Consider the following 12,540-nt stretch of genomic DNA (forward strand, 5'->3'; position numbering starts at 1 on the left):
GGGAAATAAACTTGCAGGGCTTTGGGGATAGAGTGAACGAGTGGGACTGACTGGACTGTTCTACAGAGAGCAAGCACGGACTCGATGGGCCAAATGGTCTCCTTCTGTGTTGTTATGACTCTCTGCCTGTTTCATTGTCCTAGTTCTTGTTTGAGGAAAGTGTTACTGAGACACCAAAAATAAACACACTCATAGAAAAGTTTAATTCAACAGAATTTATTTGCAACAGATCAAATTCGAGATGACATTAACTAACCTGGAGCACATGTGACGTCTAAGGGTTTTCTCATCCCTTGGCCTCGTGTAAAACTCTGTGACCAGTTCAGTCTACTTCACACTTAATACCAGGCAGAATTATTACTGTTAATCGATTTCTCAGTGATGAATTGGAACCATCCCTGCGTTCCTCCACTGTAACCAATTGGATACAATTCAGCTGCTCTCCAATAAAATTCACTCTGCTTTACACTCATTACCTTGTTATCAGGACTAAGCTATTCTTTCTGCCACAAACAACAAATATATCCACACTGAGTGAGCAAACCAACGAAGAACACTGGTTTCTGCACATATCCTGAGAGAACTGCTGTGCTCACATAAGGTCAATCTAATGAGCAAATGCTGGTGGCTATAGTCAAAATAAAGTTCCGTAGTTCAATGATCTTTCATTGTGGACAAACCTATATAAACAGTATAACACGAGATGAGGTATTATTAAACTCATAGCTCACCTCAGATCTAATAACAACGGACAGTTTGACTTCCTCATATCACGAGTTCATTCAGAAAGGATAATATATTTGAAACATGATTATCAAAAACAGAATAGCTTGATTACAGAACCAACACAGCACAGGCTAAATCCTTTCAGTCAAAATCCTATCTACAAGAGTGTAAAACAATCAGTCGCCAGTTTAATTACGCCAGTTAAAATTAGCTTCAAAAAGAGCTAGTGGGCAGTTATGCACAGTCACTAACAGGTTTACAAAAACAGCAGAGAGAGGAACTCAAAGCTAAATGTTTTATTAAATAGTGGTGTGAGGAATTTCAATCCCATAACATAAAGACCAATAGCCTACCCATCCCCAGTTCATGCTGACACTCTCTCCCCCAGTTCATACTGACACTCTCTCTCCCCCAGTTCATACTGACACTCTCACACCCAGTTCAGACTGACACTCTCTCCCCCCAGTTCATACTGGCACTCTCTCTCCCCCAGTTCATACTGACACTCTCTCTCCCCCAGTTCATACTGACACTCTCACACCCAGTTCAGACTGACACTCTCTCCCCCCAGTTCATACTGGCACTCTCACACCCAGTTCAGACTGACACTCTCACCCCCAATTCATACTGACACTCTCTCCCCCCAGTTCATACTGACACTCTCTCTCCCCCAGTTCATACTGACACTCTCTCCCCCCAGTTCATACTGACACTCTATCTCCCCCAGTTCATACTGGCACTCTCTCCCCACAGTTCATACTGACACTCTCTCTCCCCCAGTTCATACTAACAATCTCTCTCCCCAGTTCATCCTGACACTCTCACCCCAGTTCATACTGACACTCTCATCCCCAGTTCATACTGACACTCTCTCCCCCCAGTTCATACTGACACTCTCATCCCCAGTTCATACTGACAATCTCTCTCCCAGTTCATACTGACACTCTCACCCCAGTTCATACTGACACTCTCAACCCCAGTTCATACTGACACTCTCTCCCCCAGTTCATACTGACACTCTCAGCCCCCAGTTCATACTAACACTCTCTGCCCCCAGTTCATACTTACAATCTCTTCTCCCAGTTCATACTGACACTCTCACCCCCAGTTCATACTGACACTCCCTCTCTCCAGTTCATACTAACACTCTCACCCCCAGTTCATACTGACACTCTCTCCCCCCAGTTCATACTGACACTCTCTCCCCCCAGTTCATACTGACACTCTCTCCCCCCAGTTCATACTGACACTCTCTCCCCCCAGTTCATACTGACACTCTCTCCCCCCAGTTCATACTGGCACTCTCTCCCCCCAGTTCATACTGACACTCTCTCCCCCCAGTTCATACTGACACTCTCTCCCCCCAGTTCATACTGACACTCTCTCCCCCCAGTTCATACTAACACTCTCTCCCCCCAGTTCATACTGACACTCTCTCTCCCCCAGTTCATACTGACACTCTCTGCCCCCAGTTCATACTTACAATCTCTTCTCCCAGTTCATACTGACACTCTCAACCCCAGTTCATACTGACACTCCCTCTCTCCAGTTCATACTAACAATCTCAGCCCCTGTTCATACTGACACTCTCTCCCCCCAGTTCATACTAACACTCTCTGCCCCCAGTTCATACTGACACTCTCTCCCCCCAAATCATACTGGCACTCTCTCCCCCCCAGTTCATACTGACACTCTCTCCCCCCAGTTCATACTGGCACTCTCTCCCCCCAGTTCAGACTGACACTCTCAACCCCAGTTCATACTGACACTCCCTCTCTCCAGTTCATACTAACACTCTCTGCCCCCAGTTCATACTGACACTCTCTCCCCCCAGTTCATACTGGCACTCTCTCCCCCCAGTTCATACTGACACTCTCTCTCCCCCAGTTCATACTGACACTCTCTCCCCCCAGTTCATACTGGCACTCTCTTCTCCCCAATCATACTGACACAGACATATGGGCCTAAATGCCCTTTCCCTAATAGTCTGGAAAAATTTCAGAAATTGGTTTATTTCCTTGAGAGGCAGGACAATGAACGAGGTTCTGCGTAGTCAGTATGAGGAACTAGGCACTAAATTAAGAAGCAGAATCTCAAAGGTAATAATCTCTGTATTATTACCTGAGCCACACAAATTGGCATATGGCAAATAAGATTAGAGAAATGAATGCTTGGCTCAAAGACTGGTGTGGTCAAAGTGGGTTCCAGTTTGTGGGGCACTGGCACCAGTACTGGGGAAAGCGGGGCGTGTAGCGTTGGGACTGTCTTCACCTAAACCATGCTGGGACCAGTGTTTTATTGTTCTATTTCTCATTGAAACGTATAAGATTGTAAAGGGGCTGATTAGGGTAGACACCGAGATTATTTCTGCTGCTCGGGGAATCCAAAATATGGGGGCACCGTCTCAGGATAAGGGGCCAATCATTTAGGACTGAGATGAGGAGAAATTACTTCATGCAAAGGGTTGTGAATCTTTGGAATTCTCAACCCCAGAGGGTTGTGGATGCTCTATCATTGAATACATTTAAGGCTGGGATATACAGCTGTTTGGTCTCTCAGGCACTCATGGGGTATGGAGAGCGAGCGGGAACATGGAGTTGAATCCTCAGATCATCCATAATCTTTTTGAAGGCTCAATGGGCCATAAGGTCTACTCCTGCTCCTATTTTTTGTGTTCTAGCGAACGGCATAACGAGTGAAGTATACCGGGTTTTAGAGTCTCTCTGTGGGGGCAAAGGATCAAATTTGGGATGATGTGGTAAATCAAAGAATAGAGACAAGGCAAGAGAGAAAGGTATTGATATGGGAAATGATAAACAGACCGTGACAGGAAGGGTCAGAGAGTACAAATCTAAGAGTAAATCAGCAGATAAGGCGAGAGGTTACTAAAATAATAAAAGGGAAAAACTAAAGGCTCAGTATCTGAATGCATGTAGCATTCGAAACAAAACAAATGAACTGATAGCACAAATAGAAATAAATAAGTATGATCTGATAGTCATTACAGAGGCTTGACTGCAGGATGGCATAGATTAGGACCTGAATATTGAAGGGTACATGACATTTAGGAAGAACAGGAAGCGAGGAAAAGGTGGAGGGGAGGCTTTGTTAATTAATGATGGTATTAGCACAATAGAAAGGGATGACCTAAGTTCAGGAAACCAGGATGTAGAAGCGGTTTGGGTTGAGATGTGAAAAGATCAAGGCAAAAAGTCACTTGTGAGAGTGGTGTACAGTAACAACATGGTAGGATGGGGTATAAAGGAAGATATAATGGGAGCTTGTCAGAAAGTTATGGCGATAATCATGGGTGCTTTTAATCTATATATAAACTGGAAAAATCAGGTGGGCAAAGGTAGCCTAGATGAGGAGTTCACAGAATGTTTTCGGGATAGTTTCTTAGAACAGCATGTTCTGGAGCCAACCAGAGAGCTGGCAGCATCTGTGGAGGGAGAAGCAGAGTTAACATTTCAAGTCTGTGAACTGTTCCGCTGAAAGTTTCCAGACCTGCAATGTTAACTGTGCTTCTCTCTCCACAGATGCTGCCAGACTTGCTGAGCATTTTCAGCACTTTCTGTTTTTATTTCAGATTTCCAGCATCCACAGTATTTTGCTTTTATTTTGCTGGACCTGGTATTGTGCAACAAGATAGGATTAATTAATAACCTCACTAGGCAGCAGCGATCATAATATGTCGGAATTTTCTATTCAGTTTGAGGGAGAGAAGAGTGGGTCCTAGACTAATATTTTAAACTTAAATAAGGACAATGATGAGGGCATGAAAGCAGAGCTAGCTAAAGTGAACTGGCAAATTTGTTAAAGGTTAGGTCAATTGAGATGTAGTGGCAGACATTTAAGTGGATATTTCAGAATACACAGAATAGTTACACCCCGAGAAAGAAAAATTCCAAGGGAGGATCCATGGTTAACTAAAAAAGTTAAAGATAGTGTCAAACTTAAAGAAAAAGCATATAATTGTGCGAAGATGAGTGGCAGGTCAGAAGATTGGACATAATATAAAAAACAAAAAAGAATGACTAAGAGATTAATAAGGAGAGAAAAATTATAGTACGAGAGAAAGATAGCTAGAAATATAAAAACATTTGGTAAGAGTTTCTATCGATAATTTAAAAAGAAAAGAGTTCACAAAGTGAACATTGGTCCTATAGAAAGTGAGTCTGTGGAATTAATCATGAAAAATAAGGAGATGGCAGATGAATTGAACAGGTATTTTGCATCAATCTTTACTATAGAGGATACAAGTAACATCCAAGAAATAGCTGTAAATCAGGAAATGGAAGGGAGGGAGGAACTCAAGAAAATTACAATCACCAGGGAAGTGGTACTGAACAAATTGTTGGAGCTGTAGGTTGACAAGTCCCCAGGCCCACATGGACTTCATTAGGGTCTTAAATGAAGTGACTATTGAGATAGTTGATGCGTTGGTTTTAATTTTCCAAAATTCCCGAGATTCAGGGAAGGTTCCATGAGATTGGAAAATAGCAAATGTAACTCCTTTATTCAAAAAGGGAGAGAGACAGAAAGCAGGAAACTACAGGCCAGTTAGCTTAACAGCTGTCATAGGGAAAATGTTAGAAGCTTTTATTAAAGATGTTCTAGCAGGGCATTTAGAAAAATTCAAGATAATCAAGCGGAGTCAAAATGGTTTTGTGAAAGGGAAACCATGTTAACCAATTAATTGAAGAAGTAACATGTGCTGTGGATAAAGGGGAACTGGTGGATCTACTGTACTTAGATTTCCAGAAAGCATTTGACAAGGTGCCACATCACAGGTTATTGTGGAAAATAAAATCTCACGTTGTAGGGGGTAACATATTAGCATGGATAGAAGATTGGCTAGTGAACAGGAAACAGAGAGTAGGCATAAATGGGTAATTTTCAGATTGGCAAGATGTAACGAGTGGTCTTATACATTATACTCCATTTGCAAAATTATGAACATGATTTTTTATCCCCTGTATCTGCTTTTAACTAAAGATACATATGAACATACAAATTAAGAGCAGGAGTAGGCCACTCGGCCCTTCAAGCCTGCTCTGCTATTCAACAAGATCATGGCTGATCTGATGAGAAGCTCAACTCCACAGTCCCGATCTGTGGAGCCTCAACTTTTTACAATTTATATAAATGACTTAGATAAAGGGACTGAAGATATAGTTGCTAAATTTGCTGATGACACAAATATAGGTTGGAAATTAAGTTGGAAAGAGGACATAAGGAGGCTTGAAAGAGATATAGATAGGTTAAGTGAGTGGGCAAAGATTGGGCAAATGGAGTATAATGTGGGAAAGTGGGAAATTGTCCATTTTGACAGGGAGAATAAAAGAGAAGCATATTATCTAATTGGTGAGAGATTGCAGAGCTCTGAGATGCAGAGGAATCTGGGTGTCCTAGTGCATGAATCGAAAAAGGTTAGCATGCAGGTACAGCAAATAGTTTGGAAAGCTAATACAATGCTATCATTTATCATGACGGGGAATTGAATACAAACGTAGGGAGGTTATGCTTCAGTTACACAGGGCATTGGTGAGATCACCTCTGGAGTACTGAGTACAGTATTGGTCTCCTTATCTAAGGAAGGATGTAAATGTGTTGGAAGCAGTTCAGAGAAGGTTTACACAATGGGAGCAGCACAGTGGCGCAGTGGTTAGCACTGCAGCCTCACAGCTCCAGCGACCCAGGTTCAGTTCTGGGTACTGCCTGTGTGGAGTTTGCTAGTTCTCCCTGTGACTGTGTGGGTTTCTGTCAGGTGCTCAGGTTTCCTCCCACAGCCAAAGACCTGCAGGTTGATAGGTAAATTGGCCATTGTAAATAGGTGATAGGAGAATTGTGGGGATGTGGTAGGAAATATGGGATTAATGTAGGATTAGTATAAATGGGTGATCACTGACTCAGTGGGCCGAAGGGCCTGTATCAGTGTTGTAACACTCTATAACTAATAACTGGAATGGGCAGGCTGTCTTATGAGGAAAGGTTGGACAGGCTCAGCTTGTATCCACTGGAGTTTAGAAAAGTAAGAGGTAACTTAACCCTGAGGGGGCTTGACAGGGTGAATGTGGAAAGGATGTCCCCTCTTGCAGGAGAATCTAGAAGTAGGGGTCACTGTTTAAAAAATAAGGGGTCACCCATTTCAGACAGAGATGAGGAGTTTGTTTTCCTCTCAGAGGGTTGTGAGTCTTTGGAACTCTTCCTCAAAAGGCAGTGGAAGCAGAGTCTTTGAATATTTTTAAAGCAGTGGTAGATAGAATCTTGATAAGCAAGGAGGGGGTGAAAGGTTATCGGGGGTAGGCGGGAATGTGGAGTTGAGCTTACAATCAGATCAGCCATGATCTTGTTGAATAGCAGGGCAGGCTTGAAGGGCCGAGTGGCCTACTCCTGCTCTTAATTTGTATGTTCATATGTAACTCTAGTTAAAAGAAGATACAGGGGATGAAAGATCATGTTCATAATTTGGCTGCAGTCACTGTGAGGGGAAATCCCCTGTTACATTAACAATAGGAAATTCTCTCCAGTTTGGAACTGAAATCTCACAGTGAAATTTCACTGGAACGACGGAGGTGGAGGGGCGACATGATAGAGGTTTACAAAGTTATGAGCGGCATGGACAGAGTGGATAGTCAGAAGCTTTTTCCCAGGGTGGAAGAGTCGGTTACTACGGGACATAGGTTTGAGGTGCGAGGGGCAAAGTTTAGAGGGCATGTGCGAGGCAAGTTTTTTGCACAGAGGGTGGTGAGTGCCTGGAACTTGCTACCAGGGGAGGTGGTGGAAGCAGATATGATAGCGACATTTAAGACACAACTTGACAAATACATGAATAGGAAGGGAATATAAGGATATGGGCCCCAGAAGTGCAGAAGGTGTTTAGGCAGGCATCAAGATCGGCGCAGGCTTGGAGGGCCGAATGGCCTGTTCATGTGTTGTACTGTTCTTAATTCTTTGTTCTTTGTTCTATAACTATGGGAACAAATATTCAGATACAATTCCTTGCTCAGCTGTACTAACTACAGTATTAAACCATTTGTTTAAATGCACAGTGTGATTGCAGCCCCATTAGTTGAATGTAAATCTCTCTCACTGGCATGAAATCAGGAATTCGAGTATCCAGAGGGATATGGGAATGGCCATTTCCTCACAACCAATTTTACAAAAGACTGAAGACTTTACAAGCAGGCACTTTTAGCATTAAATGAGCTGTGATTATATTTAAGCAAATATCTTCAGGAGACTACCCAGAAAGCAAAATACTTGGGAGGTCCGATTGTTCACCAGACTTCCTATTGCCGGGGTACAGCACACAGTTTATACGGGTTCGGAGCTAATGTTCTGCTCGTTCCATGGGTGATGTCCAGATCAGTCACATGCGCTGGTGCCTGAAGCTTAAACTTCTGCAACAAAGTTGTGAAAAACAGGAAGAGCTCCATCATGGTAATAGACTGCCCAGGACAAATTCTACGACCTGGGGAAAAAAATAAAAAGAGGCTTTAAGTGATGGTGTAAATGTTCAGATTTACCAAACAGAATATTCTTCTTAATGACACATTGTACCAGCAGTATGACCAGTTATTAATTATTGTGTCCACTGGATATTTTCAACGCCACCTGCCTCTCCTGTAAGTGAACTCCTTGTTCGCTATATTCTGGAAAATACCTTTTCTACCCAATATCTAATTACACAATAGTGTGTCCCAGAGTTGGAACAGTAAGATTCCTCATTGTGTTTATCGGGTTTGTCGATTGTGCATGTGGTCACCACGTGCATCACTCCTATTCTTTGGAGGGCAGAATCAAAAGCACTTTGATGAGATGAATCTTCTTATAAAGCAAAACAAAACTGGTCTATTTGTTATGTAATATACAAATCAACAGGATACAGTTTCACTGCAAGATTCAATCAGTGTCCTCTGGTGCAATTTGCTCTTTGATCTGGGTCTAACTCAACCATACGGCCCCTCAGATCAGGTAACTGTTGAGGATTGACTCTCCTCCAATGCCCAGTCACCAGGAGAAACAGAGTCACAGATCTAACCCACGGCCATTACGAGTGACACTACTGAAGAGTTGGCCCGTTGAATCAATGAAATCTATAAACATTAAGAACCCACAATAACACGTTTCCAGGGCCAATTAGTACCTGCACCGAAAGGCAGGAAAGCATCTCTCTGAACAAATCTCCCCTCAGAGTTCAGAAAGTGGGATGGATTGAACTCATCCGGCTTCTCCCATTGAGTTTTGTCCCGCTGCACCGACCAGAGCAAAATCAGGACCGGAGTTCTCTGGAACAGAATAACAAACACGGTCAGCAACAGTTGACATGTGGTTCAATTTACTCTTGAAATATTAATGTTACAGAACCAAGTCACTGTGGTGGATCAGAAACATTTTCAAACCACTTATTTCACTAAGTTTAACTTTGTCCCTGTGTTTTCTGCTGACGAACTTTGCTGATTATAGCCCGTGTGTGGGACTTCAACTTCATTCATGTTCACAAACACCAGTGTCATTCAGAACCACAGAACTCTTACACAGAAGGAGGCCATTTGGCCCATCTTGTCTGTAGCAGCTCTCTGAATGAGCAATTCACATAATGCCATTCCCCTGCCTTCTCCCTGTAAACCTTGCACATTCTTCCTTTTCAGATAACACTCTAATTCCCTTTCGAAAGCCTTGATTGAACCTACCTCCAACATACCTTCAGGCAGTGCATTCCAGAACCTCACCACTCACTCTGTGAAGACGTTTTTTCTCATGTCGCCATTGCTTCTTTTGCCAATCATTCTAAATCTGTGCCCTCTCGTTCTCCATCCTTTCATGAGTGGGAACAGTTTCTCTCTATTTACCCTGTCCAGACCCCTCATGATTTTGAATACTTCTATCAAATCACCACTCAGCCTTCTCTTCTCCAAGATAAACAGTCTTAACTTCTCCAATCTATCTTCATAAATGAACTTCTTCATCCCTGGAACCATTCTCGTGAATCTTTTCTGTACTCTCTCCAAGGCTTTCACATCTTTATTAAAGTGTGGAGTCCAGAACTGGACACAATACTACAGCTCAGGCCGAACTAGTGTCTTATACAAGTTCAACATAACATCCTTGCTCTTGTACTCTATGCCCCCATTAATAAAGCCCAGGATACTGTATGTTTTTTAACTGCTCTCTCAAACTGTCTCTGCATCTATCATCGTATCTGTTTCTTGCCCCTACTGTCACTCTCTACCTCTCTCTCTGACTGTTTCTGACTGTATATCTCTGTCTGCCTGCCTTTGTCTCCCTGTCTCATAGTGAATCTATACCTCTCCTGTTCTCTCTTTATCTCAGTCTCTCTCTCTGTATCTCTTTCTCTCTCCATTTATATTCCTGCCTCTGTGAAGTAGATAGGCTGGGGAAGATGAAGAGTTGTAAGGAATCTGTGGAGCAGATTTGCTGCAACAATTCAAAACATGTAGTGACAAACACACATACAAAGATAGACTTACATAGACACAGACAAATACACAAAAAACACATATCTACAGTTACACAAACACAAAGATATACTTACATACAGACATTCAAATACACAGACAAACACACATACAGTTAGACACACACAGACACAGATACACTTACATACAGACATACAAATACACAGACAAACACATATGTACAGGTACAGACACAGACTTAAAGCTACGCATGCATACAGACATACAAATACAACTGAAAAACACATATATACAGAGACACACACAAATACATTTACATACAGACATGCAAATGCACAAACACCTACCTCCAGTTACACACACATAGATACACTGACATAAAGACACACAAACACGCAGAAAATCACATATATATAGACACACACAAAGATACAGTCACACACAGACATAAAAATACACAAGCAAACACATAAATACAGTTACACACAGAGACAAAAATAAACATACAGACATACAAATACACAGACAAACACATGCATACAGTCACACTCACACAAAAAGATACACTTACATACTGACATACAAATACACAGGCAAAAACATATATACAGTTACACAAACATACACTTACATACAGGCATACAAATATGCATAAAACACATATATAGCTACACATAAACACACAAAGATACACGTAGAGACAGACATACATATACACAGATAAACACATATATACAGTTACACACACAAAGATACACATATACACAGACATACAAATACACAGACAAACACATATATAAAGTTACACACACACAAAGATACACTTATACACAGACATACAAATACACAGGCAAATACATATATACAGTTACACACACGTATAAAGATACGTTTACATACAGACATACAAACACACAGAAAAACACATAGGTACAGTAACACACACAGATACACTTACATACAGACATACAAACACACAAAGACATATATACAGTTACACATACACACAAAGATACTCTTACATACAGACATAAAATATACAGACAAACACATATATACAGGTATAGACACAGACTTCAAGCTGCACATGCACGCAGACATACAAATACAACTGACATATACAGAGACACACACAAATACATTTACATACAGACATACAAATGCACAGACAAACCAATACATACAGTTACACACACATAGATACACTTACATAAAGACATAAAAGCACACAGAAAAATACATATATATAGACACACACAAAGATACACTTACATACAGACATAAAAATTCACAAACAAACACATATACAGTTACACACACAGAAACAAAAATAAACATACAGACAGACAGAAAAATAAACAGACAAACACATCCATACATACACACAGAGATGCACTTACATCTTTGGCCTCCTTGTCTCGAGAGACAATGTGTAAGCGCCTGGAGGTGGTCAGTGGTTTGTGAAGCAGCACCTGGAGTGGCTATAAAGGCCAATTCTAGAGTGACAGACTCTTCCACAGGCGCTGCAGATAAAATTGGTTGTCAGGGTTGTTACACAGTTGGCTCTCTCCTTGCGCCTCTGTCTTTTTTCCTGCCAACTGCTAAGTCTCTTCGACTCGCCACACTTTAGCCCCGCCTTTATGGCTGCCCACCAGCTCTGGTGATCGCTGGCAACTGACTCCCATGACTTCTGATCAATGTCACAGGACTTCATGTCGCGTTTGGAGACGTCTTTAAAGCGGAGACATGGACGGCCGGTGGGTCTGATACCAGTGACGTGCTCGCTCTACAATGTGTCCTTGGGGATCCATGTGGCTCACGTGGCCAAGCCATCTCAAGCGCCGCTGACTCAGTAGTGTGTATAAGCTGGGGATCTTGGCCACCTCGAGGACTTCTGTTTTGGAGATACGGTCCTGCCACCTGAGGCTGAGGATTCTCCGGAGGCAGCGAAGATGGAATGAATTGAGACGTCGCTCTTGGCTGACGTACGTTGTCCAGGCCCCACTGCCGTAGATCAAGGTACTGAGGACACAGGCTTGATACACTCGGACTTTTGTGTTCTGTGTCAGTGCGCCATTTTCCCACACTCTCTTGGCCAGTCTGGACATAGCAGAGGAAGTCTTTCCCATGCGCTTGTTTAATTCTGTATCGAGAGACAGGTTACTGGTGATAGTTGAGCCTAGGTAGGTGAACTCTTGAACCATTTCCGGAGTGTGGTCGCCGATATTGATGGATTGGGCATTTCTGACCTCCTGTCCCATGATGTTCGTTTTCTCGAGGCTGATGGTTAAGCCAAATTCATTGCAGGCAGCCGCAAACCTGTCGACGAGTCTCTGCAGGCACTCTTCAGTGTGAGATGTTAAAGCAG

At 42.4% G+C, this 12,540-nt stretch overlaps 1 protein-coding gene across 1 annotated transcript in view; it reads right to left on the bottom strand.

The window, feature by feature from the left end:
- Nucleotides 1–200: 200 nt before the first annotated feature.
- The window catches only part of LOC137362530 (cytochrome P450 2K6-like), a 131,521-nt gene continuing 119,181 nt past the window's right edge, over nt 201–12,540 (bottom strand). Inside the window, exons 8-9 of the mRNA XM_068026922.1 lie at nt 8,879–9,020; nt 201–8,203 (exon numbers count right to left, since the gene is read on the bottom strand). Of these exons, the coding sequence (XP_067883023.1) occupies nt 8,022–8,203; nt 8,879–9,020 (324 nt within the window). The 3' untranslated portion in view covers nt 201–8,021. The remainder of the gene's footprint in view (nt 8,204–8,878; nt 9,021–12,540) is intronic.

The sequence above is a fragment of the Heterodontus francisci genome, unplaced genomic scaffold (genome assembly GCF_036365525.1).
Source record: "Heterodontus francisci isolate sHetFra1 unplaced genomic scaffold, sHetFra1.hap1 HAP1_SCAFFOLD_816, whole genome shotgun sequence".
Classification (NCBI taxonomy): Eukaryota; Metazoa; Chordata; class Chondrichthyes; order Heterodontiformes; family Heterodontidae; genus Heterodontus; species Heterodontus francisci.